The sequence below is a fragment of the Bos javanicus genome, chromosome 1 (assembly GCF_032452875.1).
Source record: "Bos javanicus breed banteng chromosome 1, ARS-OSU_banteng_1.0, whole genome shotgun sequence".
NCBI classification, from domain to species: Eukaryota; Metazoa; Chordata; class Mammalia; order Artiodactyla; family Bovidae; genus Bos; species Bos javanicus.
Window position 1 is genome coordinate 134,018,327 of NC_083868.1, and position 27,107 is coordinate 134,045,433.

The 27,107-nt window shown below is 44.5% G+C and overlaps 1 protein-coding gene and 1 non-coding gene across 2 annotated transcripts in view; both read right to left on the minus strand.

The window, feature by feature from the left end:
• Positions 1-27,107, minus strand: part of EPHB1 (EPH receptor B1) — a 466,953-nt gene that overhangs the window by 56,420 nt on the left and 383,426 nt on the right. Inside the window, exons 10-11 of the mRNA XM_061420965.1 lie at positions 25,313-25,435; positions 10,678-10,925 (exon numbers count right to left, since the gene is read on the minus strand). Coding sequence (XP_061276949.1) covers positions 10,678-10,925; positions 25,313-25,435 — 371 coding nt within the window. The remainder of the gene's footprint in view (positions 1-10,677; positions 10,926-25,312; positions 25,436-27,107) is intronic.
• TRNAW-CCA (transfer RNA tryptophan (anticodon CCA)) lies at positions 1,719-1,790 on the minus strand. The gene has a single exon. It is a non-coding gene; the product is annotated as a tRNA-Trp (tRNA).

Sequence of the window (27,107 nt, forward strand, 5' to 3'; positions counted from 1 at the left end):
TCCCTCCTCCATGGTTACAGACAGCTTGTCAGTGAATGAATGTGTGCCTTGCTCCACCTCCCCAAAGCCACTGTGTTTGGACATTGCCCACCCACACTGGTTACATCAGTGGACCCTGGACCGTGCTGCCAAGAACACATTTTCCCAATCAGTCCAGCCCCAGCTGCTCCCTAAAGTGCTGTGGGTTATGTAAGTAGAGCATGGTCCAGGCACTGAGGTGCTCTGACTGAGGGAGAAGTGGGAAGAGCCAAGATACCCTGGGTTAGTCTAGTTATTGCTGAACACAAACCCTGGACAAAGCAGCCTCTCCCTCTGCCCCAGGGTCCTCCTGTGAAATACAGGAAGCATAAACAATGTGAGGAGCTCCCATTTATTGAGCATCTACTGTCTGTGAGATGGCATACAATGCACTCACATGCATTATCTCACTAATATGTATGGGACACATCATTAGGCATGTGGTTCTGCAAAAGTAATTTTCTACACAAAAATAAGTAAGGAAAAATAAAACAGCTGTTATCAAAATGTTACACATTTTTTTATTCAGGAAAAAATCCAACAGTTGAAAAGTTTAACAATGGTGGCACTAATTGTTGAAGACTCTGTTCCTCATGCAAGATTGGTTATGCCCCTCAGTCAACTGAAGGAGGGGAGCAAACTGGCACTCCCTCTACTCCTTCCTGAGTGCACCTCCTCCACCGGAAGGAGGTCCCCGCAAACACACTGAGTCTGACACACTCCAAGTTTCAATTTCTCACTCAAACCTTAACCACCTCCCAATCTGCCCAGAATGCTTTCCCCGCAATATTTGCTTCTAACCAACTCCAAAAGAAAATGCAGGGCTGCTTTTTGGAAACTGGTTTTCAGCACATGGTGCCCATCTGCCAGAGCTGGATGTGCTGTGAGTGATGCAAATCTTCTTTACTAATGAACTTCACTCCACACCTCCTTAAGAAGCTTTCCCCAGCACCATCATTTCTCTAAGTGGGTATCTGGGGATCTGCCTCCCCAGAAAGTTGTCATGCAACTTTCGTATATTAGAAAATGTATTTCAGCCACAAGCCACAAGGGTCGATTTTTTTCAATTCAGTTTGTTACTTCTCCTTTGTAAGTGGAGACAACAATGTGGTTAAAAATAAATGTCTCTCTACAGAAGCCCACTTGCAGACAGATGTTGGGGAGGGCACTGATGGCAGCTGGAAGCAGTTCTGCCAAGAGCAGCATTGAAAGCATTTGCAGATTTGTGTCTGTGTTTCCACTTTAAGTCATTAAAGACTTCACTGAGCTGCTTCGTTTTCTGATTGGAATATTTAGATCAGTCATCTTACACATTCTGGTGTCAACAAATGACAAGAAATGGTTAAAAGTCCAGGCTTTGGAGCCAGACAGATCATGGTGGGTCTGAGCTCCATCTCTCACTGGCTGCATGCCTTTGGGTAGGTTATTTAACCACCAGAGCAGTGATTACCACATCTGTAAAGTAAGAGTACAGTGAATCTCTTTTCTTTAGATTTGAGATTCAAGGTTAAATGAGATAATACATATGGAGGGATTGGCTCAGTACCTCATGAATACTAAGATATAGTGTATAGTGAAGTCGCTCAGTCGTGTCCGACTCTTTGCGACCCCGTGGACTGTAGCCTACCAGGTTTCTCCGTCCATGGGATTCTCCAGGCAAGAATACTGGAGTGGCTTACCATTTCCTTCTCCAGGGGATCTTCCCAACCCAGGGATCGAACCTGGGTCTCCCGCATTGGAGGCAGACGCTTTAACCTCTGAGCCACCAGGGAAGTGATAGCAGCCACTATTGCTGACATTATCAGTAAGGCCATAATGTCTTACTAACCAGGTCTCCCATGAACCCCAGGTGCCTGGCGAGAGACACGGAAGACACCTCAGGCCAAGACTGTAGGTTCCTCCTGGCCTCTTTGGTGTGTGGGGCAGATATCTTAGAATCACTGTCCTCAGAGATCCTAGTTCACTGAGAATTCAGAGTTCAGCAGGTTGGCACACCCACCCAAACTGTCAGTCAGTCAGTCAGTTCAGTCGCTCAGTCGTGTCTGACTCTTTGCAAGCCCATGGACTGCAGCACGCCAGGCTTCCTTGTCTATCACCAACTCCTGGAGCTTGCTCAAACTCATGTCCATCAAGTTGGTGATGCCATCCAACCATTGCATCCTCTGTCGTCCCCTTCTCTTCCCACCTTCCATCATCCCCAGCATCAGGGTCTTTTCCAATGAGTCAGTTTTTCACATCAGGTGGCCAAAATACTGAAGTTTCAGCTTCAGCATCAGCCTTTCCAATGAATATTCAGGACTGATTTCCTTTAGGATGAACTGATTGGATCTCCTTGCAGTCCAAGGGACTCTTAAGGGTCTTCTCCAACACCACAGTTCAAAAGCATCAATTCTTCAGCACTTAGCTTTCTTTATAGTTCAACTCTCACATCCATACACAACTACTGGAAAAACCATGGCTTTGACTAGATGGACCTTTGTTGACAAAGTAATGTCTCTGCTTTTTAATATGCTGTCTAGGTTGATCATAACTTTTCTTCAAAGGAGCAAGCATCTTTTAATTTCATGGCTGCAGACACCATCTGCAGGGATTTTGGAACCCAAGAAAATAAAATCTTTCACTGTTTCCATTGTTTCCCCATCTATTTCCCATGAAGTGATGGGACCAGATGCCATGATCTTCATTTTCTGAATGTTGAGTTTTAAGCCAACTTTTTCACCCTCCTCTTTCATTTTCATCAAGAGGCTCTTTAGTTCTTCTTCACTTTCTGCCATAAGGGTGGTGTCACCTGCATATCTAAGGTTATTGATATTTTTCCCAGCGATCTTGATTCAAGCTTGTGCTTCATCCAGCCCAGCGTTTCTCATGATGTACTCTGCATATAAGTTAAATAAGCACGGTGACAACATACAGCCTTGACCTACTCCTTTCCCAGTTTGGAATCAGTCTGATGTTCCATGTCCAGTTCTACCTGTTGCTTGCTGACCTGTATACAGATTTCTCAGGAGGCAGGTCAGGTGGTCTGGTATTCCCATCTCTTTCAGAATTTTCCACAGTTTGTTGTGATCCACAGAGTCAAAGGCTTTGGCATAGTCAATAAAGCAGATGTTTTTCTGGAACTCTCTCGCTTTTTCTATGATCCAACAGATGTTGGCAATTTAATGTCTGGTTCCTCTGCCTTTTCTAAATCCAGCATCTTGAACGTCTGGAAGTTCATGGTTCATGTACTGTTGAAGCCTGGCTTGGAGAATTTTGAGCATTACTTTGCTAGTGTGTGAGATGACTGCAATTGTGTGGTAATTTGAACATTCCTTGGCATTGCCTGTCTTTAGGATTGGAATGAAAACTGACCTTTTCCAGTCCTGTGGCCACTGCTGAGTTTTCCAAATTTGCTGGCATATTGGGCACAACACTTTCATAGCATCATCTTTTAGGATTTGAAACAGCTCAAATTTCCATCACCCCCACCAGCTTTGTTTGTAGTGATGCTTCCTACGGCCCACTTGACTTCACATTCCGGGATGTCTGGCTCTAGGTCAGTGATCACACCATCGTGATTATCTGGGTCATGAAGATCTTTTTTGTATAGTTTGTCTGTGTATTCTTGCCACCTCTTAATATCTTCTGCTTCTGTTAGGTCCATACCATTTCTGTCCTTTATTGAGCCCATCTTTGCATGAAATGTTCCCTTGATATCTCTATTATTCTTGAAGAGATCTCTAGTCTTTTACATTCTATTGTTTTCCTTTATTTCTTTGCATTGATCGCTAAGAAAGGCTTTTGTATCTCTCCTTGCTATTCTTTGGAACTCTGCATTCAAATAGATATATCTTTCCTTTTCTCCTTTGCCTTTAGCTTGTCTTCTTTTCTCAGCTATTTGTAAGGCCTCCTCAGACAACCATTCTGCCTTCCTGCATTTCTTTTTCTTGTGGATGATCTTGATCACTGCCTCTCGTACAATGTCATGAACCTCCATCCATAGTTCTCCAGGCACTCTATCAGAATCCCTTGAATCTATTTGGCACTTCCACTGTATAATTGTTAGGGATATGATTTAGGTTATACCTGAGTCATCTAGTGGTTTTCCTTACTTTCTTCAATGTAAGTCTGAATTTGGCAATAAGGAGTTCATGATCTGAGCCACAGTCAGCTCATAGTCTTGTTTTTGCTGGCTATATAGAGCTTCTCCATCTTTGGCTGCAAAGAATATAATCAATCTGATTTTCGTATTGACCATCTGGTGATGTCCATGTGTAGTCTTCTCTTGTGTTGCTGGAAGAGGGTGTTTGCTATGACGAGTGCATTCTCTTGGCAAAACTCTATTAGCCTTTGACCTACTTCATTTTGTACTCCAAAGGCAAATTTGCCTATTACTCCAAGTATCTCTTGACTTCCTACTTTTGTATTCAAGTCCTCTATAATGAAAAGAACCTTTTCTTTGGGTGTTAGTTCTAGAAGGTCTTGTAAGTCTTCAACCGTTCAATTTCAACTTCTTCAGCATTCCTGGTTGGGGCATAGACTTGGATTAGTGTGATATTGAATGGTTTGCCTTGGAAACAAACAGAGATCATTCTGTTGTTTTTGAGATTGCATCCAAGTACTGTATTTTGGACTCTTTTGTTGACTATGATGGCTACTGTTTCTTCTAAGGGATTTTTGCCCACAGTAGTAGATATAATGGTCATATTAGTTAAATTTCACCCAATCCAGTCTATTTTAGTTCACTGATTCCTAAAATGTCAATATTCACTCTTGCCATGTCCTGTTTGAGCACTTCCAATTTGCCTTGATTCATGGACCTAACATTCCAGGTTCCTATGAAATAGTGTTCTTTAATGCATTGGACTTTACTTCCATCACCAGTCACATCCACAACTGGGTGTTGTTTTCGATCTGGCTCCGTCTCTTCCTTCTTTCTGGAGTTATTTCTCCACTGATCTCTCATAGCATATTGGGCACCTACCGACCTGGGGAGTTCATCTTTCAGTGTCCTATCAGCCTTTTCATGCTGTTCATGGGGTTCTCAAGGCAAGAATACTGAAGTGGTTTGCCATTCCCTTTTCCAGTGGACCACGTTTTGTCAGAATTCTCCACCATGACCCATCCATCTTGGGTGGCCCCACACAGCATGGGTCATAGCTTCATTGAGTTAGACAAGGCTGTGGTCCATGTGATCAGTTTGGTTAGTTTTCTGTGATTGTGGTTTTCATTCTGTCTGCCCTCTGATGGATAATGACAAGAGGCTTATGGAAGCTTCCTGATGGGAGAGACTTACTGAGGGGGAAACTGGGTCTTGTTCTGATGGGCAGGGCTGTGTTCAGTAAATCTTTAATACAATTTTCTGTTGATGGGGGGCGGGGGGCTGTGTTCCCTCCATGTTGTTTGACCTGAGGCCAAACTACGGTGGAGGTAATGAAGTTAATGGTGACCTCCTTCAAAAGGTCCCATGTATGCACTCAGTGCCCCTGACCCTGCAGCAGGCCACTGTCAACCCTCACATCCTACTACCCAAACTGCAGAAGGACCTAATAACAGAGGCCTGAAGTTAGGATCATTAATCTATAAACTCTGACTTCTTCCCTTCCTTGGTTTTTGTATGGAAAGTCATACTTCATAGAATATGTTTTCATCCTTAACACTGGTCCTGTGGAGTAGGCAAGGCAGGCAATTTTACTTTGTTTTTATAAAGAAGATGAAAGAAGTCCAGAAAGTTTAAGTGATCAGCCTTACTGTGTGATATTCATTTATTAAAAAAATCTAAGTCCAAACAACAAATTGCTTCTCCACTGACATTCCACCTTTGATCGATTGGGAATGACTGCCTATGTGGAAAAGTCTGTGTATAAGCTTTGTAGGAAGAAGAGCTATGATTGATGAATGATGTCTGTGATGGCCATAGAAATAGAAAGGAGAGCCATGAACCACAAATATGCTACATTAATCTGAATCTTTTCTAATTCCTGTTCAGTGCCTTTTCCCACCTAAAGGGAATCAGTCCTGAATATTCATTGGAAGGGCTGATGCTGAAGCTGAAACTCCAATACTTTGGCCACCTGATGCAAAGAACTGACTCATTGGAAAAGACCCTGATGCTGGGAAAGATTGAAAGGAGGAGGAGGAGGGGACAACAGAGGATGAGATGGTTGAATGGCATCACCAAGTCGATGGACATGAGTTTGAGCAAGCTCCGGGAGCTGGGGATGGACAGGAAAGCCTGGCGTGCTGTAGTACATGGGGTCACAAAGAATCAGACATGACTGAGCAACTGAACTGAACTGATGCTAACTCTGCAATACTTTTTCTTTAAGATCTGCAGGGAAATCACATACTGTGATAAGACAGTCACACCAGTTGAGTTCATAATCTTGGTGAAACTTATAGATATGAACATTAAGTTTTTCTTACATGTCCAGCTGTTTTATATTCAGTTCATTGGTATAAACTTCCACAAAAGAACTTCCAGAGATAATGAACATCAACATACATAGATAAACAAGACAGAAAAAAAAAAAAAAAGCCCAGATTTCTTAGAACTCTGGGAAAGGATCTGGTTCCATGCTGAGAACATGGTAAAAACAGTTTATAGAAAAAATACAGGCTGGGTGAAGTGATTTAAACTTTCTTCCCTTCACAAAATGCTTTCTGCTGAAATTGCTTTTCTACAAATTCACTGAAGCCACTTTCTGGCCCTTTTATTAGACAGGAAGGATTTAGGTATTTCAACTTTCATTGACAAACCCACTTCAGGAAATGAAACCCTTATTTGATTTGTTTGAAGAGAATGAATCATAGATTTTTTTTACCTGAAAGAGCCCTTTCAAGACCATCCAGCTCAATGCCTTTAGTTTATAGATTGGGAAATTGAGTTAACAGACTTGCTCAAGGCCACATGGTGACTCATAGCAAAGCCTAAAGCAGGGCCTTGGTCTCAGAACTTGCAATCTGGGATTCTCTCCATGACAACTGGCTTGCTGTCATCTAGCTCCAGCCTATGAATGAGCATCCCATAAATGATAAATGCCCCCAACTGACATTGCTCAGTGACTTTTAAGAGTTTCCCAGTTACGGCCATCTGTGAATGCACCAGCAATAACCACAAAGCCTTGCTTTAGCCATGAAGGCCTTACAGAGCAGGCCAACCTTCTTGGCTAGGGCATAAGGCATTGAGGAGGGCTTCAGCTCTTGTGCCTAAGATGATGGAAGAGCTACCAGATTGAATCCCCTGAGTCTGAGTGCCAAGAAGGAAATATTTAATTATAGATTTGCATGCTACCTAATCCATAGCACATTTTTTAAAAATATGGATAATTGTGACCCCACTGAATGTATGGTTAAACAATAACAGTGTTTCCAATCCCTCCATAATGTGAAGGGTTCTAAGTCCTGCAATGAGAGAGGAGTGCTGAGTGGACTGTGAGAAGCGGTGTCTGATGTCGTCACTGGACCCTTGATGCTCAAAGGCTCTGAGACCCTGAGTTAGAGCTGCAGGCACAGCCACAATCCAAAGCTACTATGTCTGGTGTGAAGGGGCTCCTTTGTGGGGTTGGAGGAGGAGAGAACAGGTGCACAAATTGAAGTCGGACCCTTTTCCTTTCTTCTCTGAATGGCGATCCTAAAATTATACTACCTCCCAGAAGATGGACCCTGCAGAACTGAACTGATGACCCACTTTTCAATTTTATCAAGCAGCAGATACATCAATTAATGCTGCTATGCTCCAGGGTCTGGTAGTAAGGCTGAAATTAGATTTATAGATTACCTGCCTCTACACTGCGCGGGGAGTCAGACACGCTTCATTTCCCTCCCCTCCTGGCACTGCCTGCTCTGGCCGCTCCCTTTCTGCCATCTTTCCCCTCCATTTCCCTGTGCTCCTCTCTCATCTTGAGCTTTTCTCTCACTGCCTAGGCTGCATCATCATGAAAAATAACTGGCATCCAACTTGCCCCCATGTCCTGTGCCCCGCAAATGGAAACAGGCGTGTGCAGAGCAGCACAGAGTTCTGATTTTTTGCAGGCTCCTGAGAATGAATCACTTTGCTCCCCTGCATGTTCCTGGGAGAGAATCTGATCTCAGTTCCCAGGTTGTGTTGAGAGTCTCTGAGAAGCACCGACAGGTGACTTGTAGGAAATAAATGACTCCTGAATGGGTCTGGAGGCTGGTTCCAGAAAGATACTTCTTCTAACATTACCACCTATTCATGTTTATTTGACTGTCTGCATGAGCAATCTGATCATGAAGGAATGCCCCCAGGGGAGCATGGTCCATGCCCCACTGTGACACAAGAGGTCTGGTGACAAGGGCAAGAGATCCGTGTACACTCAGGATGCTCCATCCATCATGCCACACCCAACTGCTTTTGCTCTAGAAATGGTCTTTCATTCCACTACCCTCTACTCGGTGCTCACTGTGCTAGGTGCTGGGGTCATACAAAGTATATCCCACACCCTCAAGGAGACTGTACCATGCAAAGTACATAGGCCCCATCACCCCCACCCTGCCAAACAAAAGCCACTACTGCCTATCGACCCAGACGAGCATAAAGCGTGTGCTCCCCCTGCAAAGGAAGCTTCAGTATGTACAAGTGCAGCTTCTAGACAAGTCCTCAGCTTCCTGTCCACAGGAAAGCCCCTAAACTCTACTTCCGGGCTTCAGAGCCACCATGCAACTGCTGACAGATTACCGAACAGGCCACCCTGACTTCAGCCTCTGAATACGCAGCTCTACTGTTCTGTCAGCCTATCTGCTGTCTGGCAAATTCCTCCTTCTTCAACATTAGAGAAGTTCTATCTCCTCTTTGAAGCCATCCCTGGCTTTCTCAAAAAGGTTTCAGTTCTACTATATGTGATACCTCTGTCCTTCATGCGTGGAAACAAAAAGTCACCCGAGGGATTGGAGCCTGCCAGGCTCCTCCGTCCATGGGATTCTCCAGGCAAGAATACTGGAGTGGGTTGCCATCTCCTTCTCCAGGGGATCTTCCCAGCCCAGGAATGGAACCCAGGTCTCCTGCGTTGCAGGCAGATTCTTTACCATCTGAGCCACCAGAGAAGCCCATCATCACATATGTGACACCTCTGTGCTTCATGCATAGAAACAAAAAGTACAATCCAGACAGATGATTACTGGAAGCTTCCAGCATGAAGGTTCTGGGGGGCAGGGGCATCTCTTCAGGTTGTATTCTCTGTGATGGACATGGCAGGACTTCTCATCCCTTATGTGTAAGAAGACATCAGGTTAAATGTGGGGAGTGCTTCCTCTCCATGAATCTGGGTGGGCTCATCACCATGGTTGAAGGATGCTATGTGACTGTTGAGGCTAGGTTACAGAACTGATACAGCTTCTACCTTCTGTGCTCAGGATGCTTGTTCTGAGGATCCAGCTAGCTGTGAGGAAGCCAGAGATGGCCAGGTAGAGAGATACCAGCTGATACCCAGCATCAACTATGAGACAGATGAGTAAATGAGTCTTTGGGCGATTCCAGATCTTAGCCCTTGAGCTGCCCCTGCTGACAACACATGGAATAGAGAGCTGCCTACCCAAATTACAGACTTATGAGCAAACTAAATTGCTATTGTGCTAAGTCACTGAAGTTTGGGGTGATTTGTTCCATGGCATTAAAGTAATCTCTCTCTCATCGGTATAGGCCCAGTTCCCAGCACAGGGCATGGTCAGAGCAGTCACCTGGTGAATGCTTCAATGACTGACTCCTGGTGAATGTTCCAATGAATAGTCCTTTGATCTGCAGCCACGGCTACTGTTTGGTAGCTTTGGTGACATGCACAGCCAGCTACTTGGCATTACCCTGAAGCCCTTGCTCAGAGGCCTTGCCCCTGTGCCCTCTTGCTCCCAGGCTCCCCAGCTAAGCCTTTGGTCTGAGGCAGGCCTTGCTCCATGGCCTGTGGTTAGACAGCTTCTATCCCCCAGACATAAGCACTACGGCCACACTCATACACGCCCTCTCTGAGTAGCTCTTAGATGCCCCATAGAAATGAAAGTGCCTCTATTGTGGCTGCATTTGGGCATTCTGACAATGGTCCTTTATAGATCTCTCGGCCATAGGCCTTTGGGGCCCCCATCCCTGCTCCAGGCTGGGTGGGAGCCACAGCTCTCCATCAACCCCAGAAAAGACTTGTGGACACTTGTGACGCACTGTTCCCGTGTCCTGCCCAGAGGCACCTCCTCAGAGGCCAGGTGGCCCAGGCATCAGATAAGGGCAAGGTGTTTTATTTCTGAACTGCAAATGAAGAGAGCTGAATGGAAGGGCGGCTGTGCTGGGGAAAAGGCAGAGATGGCCACCGACGTCTGCATGAATCACGCAGGACGGCATAGCAGCTGGGAGTCTCTTCAATCTCCATGATTCATACGGATGCCGATGGCCATCCTCTGTCCTCTGTTCATTCTTACTCATCGAGGCCTGGCTCTGTGCCATCCTTCTATGGAGGGGTCCACATGCTCTGCTTTGTTCTTTCTTTTTAGAAACAAATCTGTTAGCCTTGCTAACACCTCCAATGCCTATTTATATTTCATCAGGGATTCCTAAGTGGCAGGTGGTCCTCACATGGACGCTTCTTCCCAGCCCACCACGGTCCCCCAGCTCCCACCAGCACCAGCATCATCTGTGTTTTTACTCTGAAGGGTAAAGGTAAGCTGAGCAGTTCTTACCCTGAGAAAAGAATCCAAAGCGCCATTCTCCATGAACTCCGTGATGATCATGACCGGCCGGCTCTTGGTGACCACACCCTCCAGGCGAATGATGTTGGGATGGTCAAACTGCCCCATGATGCTCGCCTCACTCAGAAAGTCCCGTCGCTGCTTCTCTGAGTACCCAGCCTTCAGCGTCTTAATGGCCACATAGATTTCCCTCTTGCCTGGAAGTTTCAAACGCCCCTTGTACACCTCTCCAAACTCTCCTGCAAAAAGAATGCAATTATAACCCGCTTTCTCCTCATCTTGTGCTGCCATGAGGGGAGGCAGCTTACCAGGAACAATGGCGCTCCAAATGGAACAGTGATTAAAGTGGCAAAAAGAAAAGAGTGACCTCTCATTATAACTGTGACGGCTTGGCTCTTAGCAGTTCATGGCAAACACAGAAGAAATACCCAAAAACATTCTTTACCTTGGATTTTAGACAGCTTGGGTAACTGAAGTGAAATTACAGACTCTATATGGGTTTATTTTTCCTCACGTTTAGATTTTCATTTGTATCCCAGCTGAACAATTGAGATGAAATGGTCAGTTTCACTGTGGCAGAAACATAATTCATTTTTAGCAGAGCCTCGTATAAGAATTTCCAGGGGCTAGGGACATGTTCAGGTCCTCCGGTCCTCTGAATGAGATGTGTAGTGTTTATGTTCCTACATTGCCCTGAAAGTGTTTATGTCTATTGGGTCCCTAAGAAGCAGACACTGAGGAGTTAGGAAGGGAAGTTAACAGACTCTGTGCAGGATAAAGGGGAGAGGAAGCAGGATTGCTCAAGCCCCAGATTACAATGCAGGAGAGGCCCAAACTGCAATGCAGACCTGACAGTCTCATCCAACCCAATGAAGAGCTCCAGAATAAAGAGTGCCCATCCCAAAGAGACCCTACCCTAGCATCCCACTGGCTCTGTCACTGGCTGGGGTTTTGCCAGAAAGAGCTGGGCCCTGCGGGAAAGCTAAGGTAGATCCTGAAGGCACTGCGGTGGGAAGCTGGCAGCTACCTGCACTCCTGGCAGCTGAACAGAAAGTGGCTTTTTCAAGTAGACACGAGCAGCACACCTCCATGGGTTATGCAGCCTTTAAACATTTGTGTAGTAAAATCACCAGGAGTAAAAACAATTCTGGTGATGCTATTTCACAGCTGCTTAAAAAATCTGTTGAATCTTGTTCACGTGCTTTCGAAAGTTATGATTTAACTTGGTTTTGTAACTTCGGTGCTGTCATGTGAAGCAGTTTAGAATCTACTTGTAAGTGCATCACAAAGATGGGTGTCAAAGGCCTGATAGGAGAAACATGTCTTTCTGCCAGGAGAAATTTCTTTGTCACTTTCAGCTTCTGGAAGACGATGATGGAGCAAACTGTGAGCAATCAGATAAATTACTGGCCGAATTACGAAAGCATGTTAACATCTGTGATTTAGATGGGACTTTTTTTGTATTTTCTGCTGCACGGATTGGAAGGAAGCTGCATGAAAGGGCTTTGGATATAAAGCTGCTCCAGAGTCAATGGGACTTTTTAAGACTCTAAGGCTGGAGTAGAGGTTGTCTTAAGCACCATTAGGAAGATTTCAATGAACTTAAGATAGACAGCATGTGTAATGCTGGTTTTGATACATGATCATACTGCTTGAGGTCAGACCGAGTCCCATTCACGTCCGCACCTTGCGCCCACTGCATTGCCTGGTATGTGGTAGGCATGCAATAGAAGTTGGGGTATCACATTTATTATTGTTTGTTTGGCTTTGCCCATACTTGGGTTATAAACTGCTGGAGGCTCTATCTCTGTCCTATCCAAAATAAGCAGAAGCACCAGTATTAACATTTTTATAAAAGACTGTTTACTGCAGCATCTCCTTTAACGTCAAACACCATATGACCATAGCCAGGGGAATGGTTAGAAAGAGAACTGCCATACTGCAGAATGCTAGGAGCTACTGAAGACTAATAGATGAATGAGATATACTGACTTCAAAAGATGTCCGCATTATATTGCTAAGTGAGACAGAAAAGAAGAGAAAGTTAAGAATGTGGCCTGTAGAATAAGCCCAGGTTGATATCTCTGTGTGTATGCCAAAAAACATTATGGAAAAAATTCATAGCAAATTTATTTTCAATTTCAAATTGTTTAAAATTTGGTTACACTGGAATGGTGGGAATAGGAATGGGGGAGTATGGATTAGTAAACTTAAATTAGTTGCTTTTCTGTTGTTTAAATTGTTACAATAAGCATTGATTTTTCAGTTTGAATTTAAAGAAAAGTATTGAATAATAACTACCTGTCATATATGTGTGTTCTTGATCAAAGTGGAAAGTGTAAAAAAATTAGAATAAGCATGAGGAGGAGGAGAAGAAAGAGAAAGTACAACTAAATAAAACCCGGTGAACAGGAGGGGAGTTCTCTTGCCCTTGGATAATCTCTGAATCCAACAATAAAAAAGTTACCTCTTCTTTTCTGGTAAAAACTCAGCTAAAGAAAAACCACAGAGTTTTAATTCCAAGAGCCCTCACACCTCACTGTTGACCTTGATACAAAAGACAGTCTCTCCGCTTCTACACACACATATGTGTGTGCTTGCATATGTGCCTATTTGTGTGTGTATATGTGTGTATGCATATGTATGTATACATATATGTGTCTATGTGTGCATATACATGTGTGTCTCTATGCATGTTTGCATATATTGTATATATGGCTGTGTCTCTACATATGTGAATGTGAAAGTTGCTCAGTCGTGTCCAACTCTTTGCAACCCCATGGACTATACAGTCCATGGAATTCTCCAGGCTAGAATACTGGAGAGGGTAGCCTTTCCCTTCTGCAGGGGATCTTCCCGAGCCAGGGATTGAACACAGGTCTCCTGCATTGCATGCACAGATTCTTTACCAGCTGAGCCGTAAGTGAAGTCATGTGCAATTCCCCAGTAGAAGCGGAGAGACTGTCTTTTGTATCAAGGTCAACAGTGAGGTGTGAGGGCTCTTGGAATTAAAACTCTGTGGTTTTTCTTTAGCTGAGTTTTTACCAGAAAAGAAAAGGTAACCTTTTTCTTGTTGGATTCAGAGATTGTCCAAGGGCATGAGAACTCCCTTCCTGTTCACCGGGTTTTATTTAGTTGTACTTTCTCTTTCTTCTCCTCCTCCTCATGCTTATTCTAATTTTTTTACACTTTCCACTTTGATCAAGGGCTTCCGAGGTAGCGCTAGTGGTAAAGCCTGCTAGTGGTAAAGTCTCCTGACTTAGGAGACAAGGTTTGTATGTATATACATGGATGCCTGTGCACAGATATATATGCAATCAATTCTCTGACACCTTGACCTAGTAGGTATTTAATAGCTATGAACTGAATGAATATATATGCATATTTAATAAGTATACTAACTGAAGAATATCAGTATTTCTTTCCTATTATTGTACTAATGACTTCTATTTTCTTTTAGTAAAAAGACACAGTTCAGAGTGAGGGGAAAACATGCTAATATTTCTTCTTGAGGGAGATAGCACACTGATATATTTTGACCGCCTATATGCCAGGCACAGTGCTGGGATTTTTGCGTGTCTTATCTCATTAATTCTCACAACCTGTTTATGAGTTGGGTATTATTATGCCCATTTTACTAATAAAGAAACGGAGGCACAAGGAAAACTCGCCTCAGACCCCACAGCTGTGAGGCAGTTAGGGATGCTGTGCATAGTTCATACCTTTTCCTGTCACATCACCTCTCAGAAGGTGTATTCAGTTAGCAGTGCCACCAGGAAGAGAGCTGGGGGAAGTCCCATACAGGGACCACTGTGCCCCAACCGTGCAGGTCCTAAGCATTCAAATGCAGTTACTGCCACAATGACGCAGTAACAAGGGAACAGCAAACACGGTGGGACTATCTTGCAGACAAACGGCGTACTTACGGAAAGCGCTTGCCTGGCTTGTTAGGCAAGATTAGAATATTTAGGAATCAGAATACTTATCCATTTCTACACATCAGTCTGGGAGTTTGTATAAGCACCCTGGGTAAATTTATTGTTCCCCACAACATACACAGAAACCCCATAGTTGAGGACTTCTGTTTTATACAAGCCATTCTCAAGAATGGCTTCCCACAGCAACTCCCCCAGAGAGCTTACAAAGCACAGGGGCCTGGATCCCACCTGCAGGAATTCTGACTAGCTGGTCTGGGTGCAGCCTGGGCATGGACATATTTAAAAGCAGCCCACAGGATCAGCTACATAATTTGCGGGGCTTGGTGCAAAATGAAAATGCGGGACTCACTGTTCAAAATTTATTAAGAATTTTAAGACTGTGGTGGCAGAGCATTAAACTGAGCATGAGCCCTGTTGAGCATGGGGGCCCGTGCACAGGTCACAGGTCCACGAAGTGAGGCCTGGCTGCCCAGGTGGGTCTGAGGAGCAGCCAAAGTTGAGAGCCATGGGTCAAAACCACCCAAGCATATTCAAACAGATCAGGGAATTGTCAAAGGCCCTGGAGCACCTGGAATTCATCCCTACACCTTTGAATTCTTTTGAAAGCAGTGCTTGCATATAAGCTGCCTCTCACTGCACAGGGCCTGACACACAGAGTGGGCTTTGTAGCTGTGACCGGGGAGAAAGAAGAAGAGAAAGAAGGAAGCCGTGGATGAAAGTGTGACATCGCAAAGTCCCATCTACATAGAACAGTGTGGGCCACGCACATTCCTTTCCTAATCGACAAATGTCATGTCGTTGTTTAACCTTTGTGGCTGACTGGTCTTCAGGTGTAGTGCTCCTAACACTTTAGCTCTAAATTATATCTTCTATAGGGGGTCTCTTCATATAGTTTTTTGAAATTATAAAGTAAAAATGTGAGAGGATTTTTCAGGCAGTGAAGTTCCTCTGTAAGAAATTAAATGGGTGGTAGTGGCTATCATTATAAATCTGTCTAAACCCATAGCATCCAGAGTGAACCTGCACTAAGGACCTTGGTGATAATGATGGATCAGTGTGGGTTTCTCACCTGTGACAAGTGGAGCACTCTGCCTGGGGGTGTTGACAATGGGAGAGACTGTGTATGCGTGGGGGCAGGAGTTATATGAGACATCGCTGTACCTTCCACTCTATTTTTCTGTGAACCTAAAACTGCTCTAAAAAAAAAAAAAAAGTGTTTTTAAAAAAGTGCTCTCCTGGATAGGGAGAGATGGGTTCTGTATGGTTACCACATAGCAGTGTTGTACGCTCTTGGAAAATCTGCTCCATAATCACTGGAAAGCAGTGACTTAAAGGATTGTGATTCTGTAAAAATAGCTCCTTTCTGGTGTCTGACAAAGGAATGACTTCATATTCTCCAAGCCCAGAGGTTTTCAAACCACCAACTGCAAAGGAAGTCACTTCATCCACAGTTCTCACTCAGACGCTGTCCTCCACCATGTAATTAAGTGGCCCCCAGAGCAGCTGGGGCAAACTCTGGCCAAAAGGAGAAACTCTGGAGAAAAAAACCTGAGTCTACACCACCTCCCCACCCCCTCATCCTGGCACCACCCCCAGACTTCAGGCAGGGTGCTTCCCTTGTTCAGCCTCAGATTTCTCAGCTCTGTTGGACAAAAAGAACTGATTAAGTGTGGGGCCTGCCCAGGTGTGGGGTCTATGAGAAAGTGCATTGCAAACTCCAGACTATTGAAGATGCAGCTGGGTGGTGATTTTAAAAAGACAAACCCGGGGTGGGGAGTGGAGAATGGAAGAGAGAAGGGTTTCTGCAGCCAAGACAAGTAGGGCATCTTGCCAAGGGTGGTGAGAAGTCCCCCTGCCAGGTATCTGGGCACAGACAGTGTCTCCAGGTAAGCCCTGAGCACTGAAGTCTGTGGGTTCTGGCCCTTCTGGCACCCCCACAGGCTCGTGGGGAACTGGAGTTGATGCCCCATTCTTAGTAATAAACAGAAAATAAAGGCCATCCGTCACTTACAATCTGACTGCTCTCACCTGCGGTCTTTGACCTCAGGTTCATGTACTATGTTCAGGGAACTATTCTTGGACACCTTTCCTGCCATTAGGGCCAGAACTTGAGGCTTGTGGTGCTTTGATTTGCCATGATCTGAATTCTAAACACGACTGAGCACACAGACACATCACAAGAACTCTAAAAAGCTTCCTTTCACACGAGCTCCAGATCATAGCCATCCGTCTTCCATATTTTTAGGAAAAATTATTAACCCCTAAAATCTATTTTCAACAAATTCAGTATTAGCATTATACATACATACATATATATATATATACACACACACACACACACACTATACATAAACACACACACACACACACATACACATTATTGTTTAGCTGCTAAGTCATGTCAGACTCTTTGCGGCCCCATGGACTGTAGCCCACCAGGCTCCTCTGTCCATGGGATTTCCCAGGCAAGAACACTGGAGTGGGTTACCATTTCCTTCTCCAGGGGGTCTTCTGGACCCAGAGATAGAAACCACGTCTCCTGCATTGGCAAGTGGATTCTTTACCACTGAGCCACCAGGGAAGCCTATGCATATTCACACACATAGATATACATATAATTTTAATTTTGACCATTCTGTGTGGCTTGGGGGATCTTAGTTCCCCAATCAGGGATTGAACCTGGGTCATGGCAATAAAAGTGCTGAGTCCTAGTTACTGGATTGCCAGGGAAGTTCACAGAATTATATTTAAAATAGATACTTATAGGAAATGACTGAGTAGTGGTTATGGTTAGTTCTTTCTATGCAGCTCCTTGACTGACAGTAACGGCAGCCAACCGAATTTTGGTCTGGCTGAACTGTGATGGGCACAGGCCTTTTCAGCTGACCTTGGATCCTCTCCTAGAACCAAATCTCCTCTTGGCTAGGACCCAACTTCAGCTTCAGGCCAGTTTAGTGCCAGTGGCTCTTAGCAGTGGTTCTCAAAATGTGGTTCCTGCCCACCAGCACCAGCATCACCTGGAAACCTATTAGAAAAAGCAGCTTTGGAGCCCAACCTCTACCCACCTAGATCAGAAGCTCAGTAGGCAGGGCCCAGTGACTTGGGTGTTAACTTGCCTCCAGCTGATTCTGACGCCTGGCTCTAGTTTGAGAACTGCAGCCCTCAAAGCTGTCTGCTGAGGGTCATTTTGCTAGTTCCTGTCACTGCCCTCCCAGACAGCTGCTGAAATGATTCCCTACAAATTTCAGCTCCTTGCCAGGTTCTCTTCCCTATCTTCCTTGACAAAATGAGGAAGAGAGAAAAAAAATGGTTTAGCAGCATTAACTGCCTCAACTATTATATATAAAATCAGAAGGAAAGAATTTTCAATTTTTGGAAATGAAACATCCAACCTGCCAGCAGGTATTTCAAGCACTAGCTGTTGGCTATGTGCTGCTAGGATCCACACACAATTGCACTCTTTTCTTTAGCATTTTGAAGTTACAAACTGCCTCAGGGAGGGAAAAAGGGAAGCAGGGCTTCATGTAACTAATTCAAGCTTCCACCAGAAAAGAAAGTTTTAAAGAATTCATTTAAACTAGGTTTAAAAATATGATTTATAGCAAGTTTTATGACACTAGCCTGTGTAAGATAGGTTACGGCTAAACTAGGGATAGTAAAAGCATGGCAGGCATTCCACCACCTCCTGATGCTATACTCAGGACAGACATTACTAATTGATCACAATCCCACTTCTCCTTCTCAGCAGAGTTCCCCAGGTACCCATTACTAGGCTACTGGAGTTGGCAAATTAGATGACTCTAATTAGTAGCCATGATGCCCACAATACTTAATACCTAAATGGTGAGAGTAAATCTAGTTTTCTCTTTTCTCATAGCTTCTTATAGTCATTTAGACAACCATATACCTAGATATCATTAATTTTAGATTGAACCCAGGTCTCCTGCATTGCAGGCAGACCATTTATCATCTGAACCACCAGGGAAGTACTTAACACAAGCAAGCACATACAACTAAAAATGCTAAATATTGTGGCGCTCATTGTTAGCCTTCTTAAGTCAATAACTGATTATATTAAAATAGGAGGACCAGAGAACAGGACGAAGGTATTCTAGGAAGAACATGCTCTTCCCAGGGAATGAGGGGCATCTTTGTGGCGTCACCATATGGGCACACTGAATTCTAGGACAGTACTGCCATTCCCAGTAAAGTGGCTTGGGTATTCCAAACTGCTAGATAAGAGTTTGACATCAGAAGCAATGTCTCTGTATACTTAGCTGCTGTTTTCCAGGACAGTGACAGAAGTGGAAGATAGTGTGGGAGTTACATTCACTGGATTAAGGTCAATCGTATCTGGGTTTCAATTTTTGCCCTACTGTTAACTCAACCAGTAACATGGCCTTTGACAAATTGTTCACTGAATATTGATATCCTTGAAAATAGAAGTGAAAGTGTTAGTTGCTCAAGTCGTGTCCGACTCTGCAATCCCATGGACTGTAGCCCGCCAAGATCCTCTGTCCATGGAATTCTTCAGGCAATAATATTGGCATGGGTAGCCATTCCCTTCTCCAGGGGATCTTCCCAACCCAGGGATCAAACCTGGGTCTCCCGCATTGTAGGCAGATTCTTTAATGTATGAGCCACCATTCTTACCAGTTTACAAATGAATATGCAAATGCATGAGCGCTTGTGTGCATGTGCGCATGCGCGCGTGCGCGCGCACACAGACACACACACACACACACACACACACACACACACACACACACACACTAACTCACAGGGCTAACAGGGTCATCATGAGGGCTGAATGAAACATGCACATGGTGAGTGTTCAGTGCATGCCAACTATATTAATTATAATTACTGACAACATCTATTTATTTTGCTCCTCTAGAAACCCTATAGTCAAAGCTATGGTTTTTCCAGTAGTCATGTATGGATGTGAGAGTTGGAGTATAAAGAAAGCTGAGCACTGAAGATTGAACTGTAGTGTTGGAGAAGACTCTTAAGAGTCCCTTGGACTGCAAGGGAATCCAACCTGTCAATCCTATAGGAAATCAGTTCTGAATATTCATTAGAAGGATTGATGCTGAAGCTGAAGCTTTGGCCACCTGATTGGAAGGACTGACTCATTGGAAAAGGCCCTGATGCTGGGAAAGACTGAAGGCAGGAGGAGAAGGGGATGACAGAAGATGAGATGGTTGGATGGCATCACTGATTCAATGGATATGAGTTTGAGTAAGCTCTGGGAGTTGTTGATGGACAGGGAAGCCTGGCGTCCTGCAGTCCATGGGGTCACAAAGAGTCAGACAGGACTGAGCGACTGAACTGTAATCTGGAAACTCTTCCTGCTGTGACTCCTATCCAGTATTGGTATTTTCTACCTAATCATCACCAAGAAACCATTCTATTCCTCAAAGAGAAGAGATGGGTCTTCTTTGCTGGCCCCATCCTATCCGTATACACCACAGACTCCCTCTCCCCAACTCTCCTTATCCGGCCCTCTCACCTAAGCCATCTGTGGAAATGCTGGGTCAGCATCTGCTGGAGTAAGTGGGGGGGGCAGTTATTAATTAAAATACAATGGGCATGTCTCCCCTTCGATGATCCCTTCTGGTGACACCTTTACCTGTATTTTCATTGTTGTGCTCAGGGCTGCTACATACAGTTATGCAGGTTGCACACTGTACAACCCAGGAACACCACTCATGCTTTAGGGCCCAAGTATACATGGAAGCCTTAGTTTATGTTCTGGGCATGTCTACAGCTCAAACTGATCAGAATCAAGCAGTGGATCAGAACTCCACAGGTCAATTGAAGCTGACCTGTGAGTGATTCCTATGAGTCAGATTCATGGTTTCAAAGAGTTGACACTCTCCAAAGATAGCAGATGCCCTCTCTAAAAGGACTTCAAAAATTCCCATCACTGCAAGGAAAAGAGGAAGGATCAGTCTTCCTCATTCCACTAGGCTCCTTTCAGAGCACCGAATGACTCACAATCTCATGTGACCTCTTTCTGGTTTCTCTGCATACTCCCAAACTATACCCAGTTCTTCAAAGTTTATCCCTATTATGATTTTCCTCCAAGGACATTTTTAACTGAGCACCTTAGTGCCACAGCAGGCCAGGCACGGGACTAACAGAGGCGCTCAAGTTTCATCACTCCCATGGAACTTTGAGCATGGTGATAAAAGAGGGGCAGTAAACAAATATTGGGACTTCCCTGGTGGTTCAATGGTAAAGAATCCTCCTGCCAATGCAGGAGACACAGGTTGGACCCCTGAGTTAGGAAGATCTCCTGGAGAACGAAATGGCAACCCACTCTAGTATTCTTGCCTGGGAAATCCCATGGACAGAGGAACCTGGGAGACTATAATCCACAGGGTCACAAAAGAGCTGGAGACAAATGAATGGCTAAACAACAACAAAGCAAACATTACATAATGATAAATGAACTAATTATATAGTTGACTCTTGATAAACATCAAGAGTTTGAATTGCACAGGTTCACTGGCACGGAGACTTCTTTCAATAAGTAGGTACTATAGTACTACACAATCCATGGTTGGTTGAGTCCAGGGATGTGGACTCATGGATACAGAGGGCTGGCTGTCAAGTTATACACATCAATTTTCAACCATAAAGAAAGGTCTGTGCCCCTAACCCCTGTGTTGTTCCAGGGTCAAGTGTAATTCAGTCCTCTTGGTTGGTGTCACATCTGGCTCACAGTTATTTTGATTCCTTTGTTCATTATCCTCAACTATGGTAGAAGAATCTTTGGAGGTTGGTGCAATTCTTCAACCCCAAAGTTTATAGATTGTATTCCATTGGCCTTTACTGGCAAGCACAACCACCAGTCCCCACACCCTGGTGGCCAGGCAGCCCCCTTTTCCCTTTAAGGTGTTTAACCTGATGGCCATCACTTCTGGCCACAACCTCCATGCCATGTCTCCACATCAGCTCCAGCCATCAAGGCCACTGGCCCCTCCATTCACCGTGTCAGGGTACTTTCTGGTTTAGGTTGGTTTACTTGCTGCAAGGCAGCCTTCCTTACCACACTTGATTCCAGCATTGACCACCTCAAACCTCCTCCATGTTTCCCAGCCCTATAACTGGTCTACATGCCTCTGAATTCTTACAAACCTTTCCCATCACCCTTTCAAGTTCAATCAACACAGGTTCATCAGGTTCTTCTCCCACTTCATTTCTACTGCCTACCCTGCTCCGAGACTACTCACTCGCGGTTTATATAGGATAAAATCCATACCCAACCTCCTGATCGCTAGATTCCAGACTTAATGCTTGATTAAGTCACCTACCCTCAGGGATCCCCTCTGTAGGAGCCTTCTCTCAGCCTTGTTCTCAGAATGTGCCACACAGAGCATCAGCCCATCCAGCAACCCAAAGTTCTTAGGGGGCCCCCAGGTGCCTCTTTCCTGCATTCTTCCTTTGGCCATCAAGCCTCTCCTCCTCCTGCCTCCAGGGCTGCGTATTCTCTGACCCCCGTCTTACCTCTCAGTCCCATCCCCTCCTCCTGCAGAGCAGGACTTTGTGTTAACACATCAGCCGGGATTATGAGGCACCGAGTGTGCTTTTCAGCATCCACCACAGTTTCAGGCATGGAATCAATGTTTAATGAATGCGGATCTTTTTGAATTCTCTATCTAATCCCTCCTGCAACAAACACAGCCCTCTTCTCTGGATCTATATGCAGCAGAAATGGGCCAGTTCCTCTGCAACCTCTTTGAAATTATCTTGCACATTCTGGAAGGCCTGGGGTGTCCTAAACTATCAGCTCTCCAGGAAGTGAAGAAACAAAACCTTTGATTTGTAGCATTTGCCAATTATCATGGTGTAAATATTCCTCCCATGGCTGATGTCAGACCACCAAGATGTCACCAAACACAGGGCTGCAAAATGATGCACACAATTGGCTACCACAAAGTAGCACAAACTGGCTCAGCACACCACTGGGGCCAGGCCATGGTCATTTCCCTCCTTAAGTTATTTAATTTTCCTCTTCTGTCTCATTCCCTCATGCGTTTCCTCCAAACTTACTTTTCCTACTAGTTTTCAACCTTAAAAGCTCAGGCCAAAGATGACCTTCTTTGCAAAGTCCTCCTGATCCCCCCACTCACTCCCAGAACAAGGAGCTGGACGCTGCTCTCTATTGGCCCCAAACTTCGCATTTGCCTGTGCTGTGAGATGTGTGAACAGTGAACAGTGTGAATGTTACTGGCCTGTTTCTCAACAAGACTGTCAGCCTTCTGGACAGGAGAGTGTCTGTTCATCTCTGGGACTCAACATCCACAAGCAAAAAGTATCTAATAAGAGCATGTTGAGGGAAGGAGAAAGGAACAGAATGAAGGAAGGGGAAAGGACTTCTGATTCTTCTCATGTTGTATTATCATTTTGGAACCCGGATTTGGTCCCCTGAGCTGAATCTGCCAGGTGGCTAAGGGAAATATTGCCAACTACACTACAAATGTTACCTTACAAAATTCTTTTTTAAAAAAACTCAACTCACACCAGCTCTTTTAGCATAAAGTGAAGTCAAGCTCAGTGAGGCAAGGAGTGGGAAAAGCAGGAGTGGTGACAGAGAGGAAGAATCGGAGGACAGAGAGAGACTGACTCCAGCCAGGAGTGTCTCCTGATGAAACTGCATCAAGTTCCACCTAGTGAATTCACATCCACAGGGATGAGCTGTGCAATTACTGAATTGCAAGCAGATGGCTATCAGGTAGAAGGCAGTCAGCAGCAATTGGACAGAAGACTTTATCCCAAGCTACCGGGCATCTTCTATACTGCTCCGTGTATCCATCCCTCCCCAGGACCAGGTAAGCCATGGCAGGGACTATGTCTTCTCTGAGCAGAATGCACAAACATGACAGCATCAGCAAAGGCTACCCAGAGATAGAAGGTGAAGATGGGCCATGGATTGTCCCTTTATAGGCATCCAGCAGTTGGTGAGCTCACTCCAAGCTGCACCTCCCCGGCAGGGTCATAAAGTGAGAAGGCTCTTTGCTTCTCCCCTGAAAAAGATGGGAGGGGGGCTGACATGGGCTCTCTGGGATGAAATGCAGTCCAGAATGCATTGCGCTAAGCACTCGACATAAATAACAACATTAAAATCACTAGCTCCATTTTCACATGACATAACAGTAATGAACAACACAGAGGAGCAGGTACGAGATCAAAGCTTTCACTTTCAAATTTACTGGAGAAATCTGAGTCCCTTCAAGTCATCCAGCTTATCTGGGATGCAGCCTTCTAAGGCATGATCCTTAGGTCTGTCGGTATCTAAGGGGGAAGAGAAAATTATCTGCACAGAAGTGAAAGTCGTGGTTCAGTAACATATTTAATGAAAATCAATGGGAAATACATATAGACTCATGTGGATCAGATTATGGTCAGCTGGCTGGAACACGTGCGAGTTTGGTAGAAAGAGGGTCATGTGTCCTACAGGGAGGGTCCAGCACCCACCACAGGGATGCCATGAGGTTGGAGCTCTTTTAGAGGGAAATCAAAGCAGGAGAATGTGACTTAATGGGGCAAGCTTTCAAATGCGACTTCCAATTTCACAGATGGCTTTTTGACCCCTCAGCACATTAAGAGAGGCAGTGAATGGGAGGAGGGTGACTTTCCTCCTAAAGATAATATATGGAGTGGCCGTCTGGAAGACTTTGACTAAACATATTTTATGGAGCTTAAAATATTGGAAGAGGCAACCCCATAGCTCTCCAAATATTGACATGAAAAAAAGCACTTCCAGACATAGGAGCTTTGGGAGTACACAGCATACGAGTGAAGAGAGCCCGAACAATGTCTAATCCAATTTAAAGAAGAAGAGAAGACAAAGAATGTTGTATAAGGAACCAAAAGTAGGAAAGAGGACACAAAGCAAACACATCTTTTAAGAAGATTCAGAAAAGACCACAGAGGGGGCACTAAAGAGATTATTTCCAAAGGAATGATATTTGGGGATATTTTCCTCATTTATATCAATAAGGCTGGATCCATTATCCAACTGACTCAACTATTGATCTATTAAAGGAAGATGAAAATGCTAGACCAGCCTTTAGGTAGAGTGTCCTGATAGCATCTCAGACAGTTATTCTTTGCTGGGCTGGGTTTGTATTCCAATGTAGATGAGAACACGCATTTCTTGGGAGGGAAGTCTGTCTTATATTACCATCCATATCATGGATCTTTTGTAGAAAATATGGATATGGGTGAGTTTTCTTCTAGAAATAGTGGTCCTTCTTTAGTTCATCATAGTCTGTCTCCAAATCCATGTATATCAGAAAAGGAAAACTGGAAGTGTGGGAATAAACTTTGGCCCGAGGCCATGGAGATACTGGAGTCAGTGCTTGGGATACTAAGTTCAGCTTCTAAAAAGAGAAGTGCATTTCCCAACTTATCACCCTATTTCTCTCTCTTTATTTGCATTTGGTGTTCCATTTCCAGAGCTATTTCTGAATCTTTTAAAACCAGAGTTGACTTCTCTGCAACACCAAATAAGCTTGGACACCATGAACAAGGTCCCAGAAGATCCTTAGACACATATTGTAGATGGCTTAGATGCACCTTTGGGGGAGAAAGATGATAGACATCACCCAGAGTGGTGAAAGAGGATGTTTAGACACCAAGAGGGCAGAAAGGAGGGGAGGGAAGAAGAGCCATACCTGCTCCGATGACCTCTTCGATTTTCACAAAAGAGACATCAATCTCCTTCGCAAACTCCCGGACAGCTTCGTTGGGGTCCTCGTAAGTGAAGGGGTCAATGTAGATCTTCATCCCTGGGGAGCCTTTTTGGAGGAGATAAGCAGGGTTAACATCCCAAAGAGGACACAGCAGTCATTAAGCACTGGCTGGTGTCCCCAGCAGTAATGGTCTGGCTGGGTTGGGGGCGCCTCTCCTACACGTCCAGCTGCCTCACTTTTCCTTGTTGGATCTCCCTGTCTCCCTTCCCTCTGGGCCATGCTAGCCTGGTTCTCTGTCCTCTACCTCTCCTCCATATTTTCTGTGTTTGAGCTCTTGATGAAATGTGGAGCAGATTACTTATAAGTGACAGATCGGGACCAGTTCCCACACCAGGCGCTCATAGAAGGCAAAGAAGCTGATTGATGCCAACCAAATGCATTAGCAGAAAAGTGGTGGTAAAATGGCAGGGCAGATATCAATATTTATCAACTTGACAACTTTCCTGAGTGGAGGCCACCGTTAAGGTTATAACTGACAGCAGTGTCCAGGGCTGGAAGAGGTATGAGGATGGATTAAAAACAAAAAAAGGAATGGATATTAGAAAAACCTCAAGATAGGAGTGCCAAGCCAGTAACCAGAACAGAAAACGTGAAGAGAAGAGCATAGAAAATACTGAGAGAGAAAATTGTAAAGTCTACACAGAATAAATGAGGTGGAATGAAAGAAGAAATGGTAATTGAAGCCCCATGCCTTCAGACACAGTGAAGTATGAAAAGTGAATAAAATGGTGAATGAGAAATACATAAAGGAATATGGACTTTGTCACTGATGTTTACAGCGGCAAGATAAATAGGTGCGCACGGGGACAAAATAGAGAATTGTCATTGCAGAAAAAATACATTCGAAAAGTGGAAGAGAGGGGAAAAAAACAGGAAATGGAACCCAAGAAACAAATGGATTCATCACAACGTCATTTTTCACCATGTTGGACGTGTCATTAGGCAAGCATGGAAAGGGATTTCCTGGGGGTGGTGAGATGGGAGGTGGGCTTCAAAGGCTGAACAGAACAGTCTGGCATGGCAGCCTTGTGAAGAGCAGTCGTTTTCCCTTTCCGCTGCTGTTGTCTGGTTCCTAAAAGAGGCAGGTCATCAGGGCAGGCAGGTGGGGAAAAGCCCCCGTGCCGTGGCTGCGGCTAAGGTAACCTTAGGTTCCCTGAGCTTTGTCCTCTCAGCACACACTCCCCACTGCAGCTCCTTCTCAGCAACTCCCAGCCTTGAAAACACAATTTATATGTGTATAAATATATATACATATATTATGATAATTTATATATTATAAATTATCACACAATGACATTTCCCATCCAAAAAGTTCTGGTGGCTCTACGGTGACCCCAAATGAATGTTGCCCTAGTCACCAGGTCAGGCCAGAGTCTAATCCAGATGGAGAAGGAAGATGCAGCCAAGAACTCAAAGCGGAAATGTTTTTAAAGCCAGGTACCCCGCCCAGAGGAATTACTTTTTCTGAAATTTGGATTATTCCCAGTCATGAAATAAAAGCACTCCAAGTGTGCTAGACATCAATCAAAATGCTCTTTGAAAACTTGGGGATGACAATGTTGACTCTGGAATCTATTGATTGAACTTTGAACAAAGAAAATCCTCATCTTTATGATAGAATGTCTTAATCCCTGGGGCAGCGGTGGAGAGAGAATGGAAATTTTACTTTAATAGCAGTGGACAAAGGGAAAAATAGAACTAGAGGCTCATCTCTTTC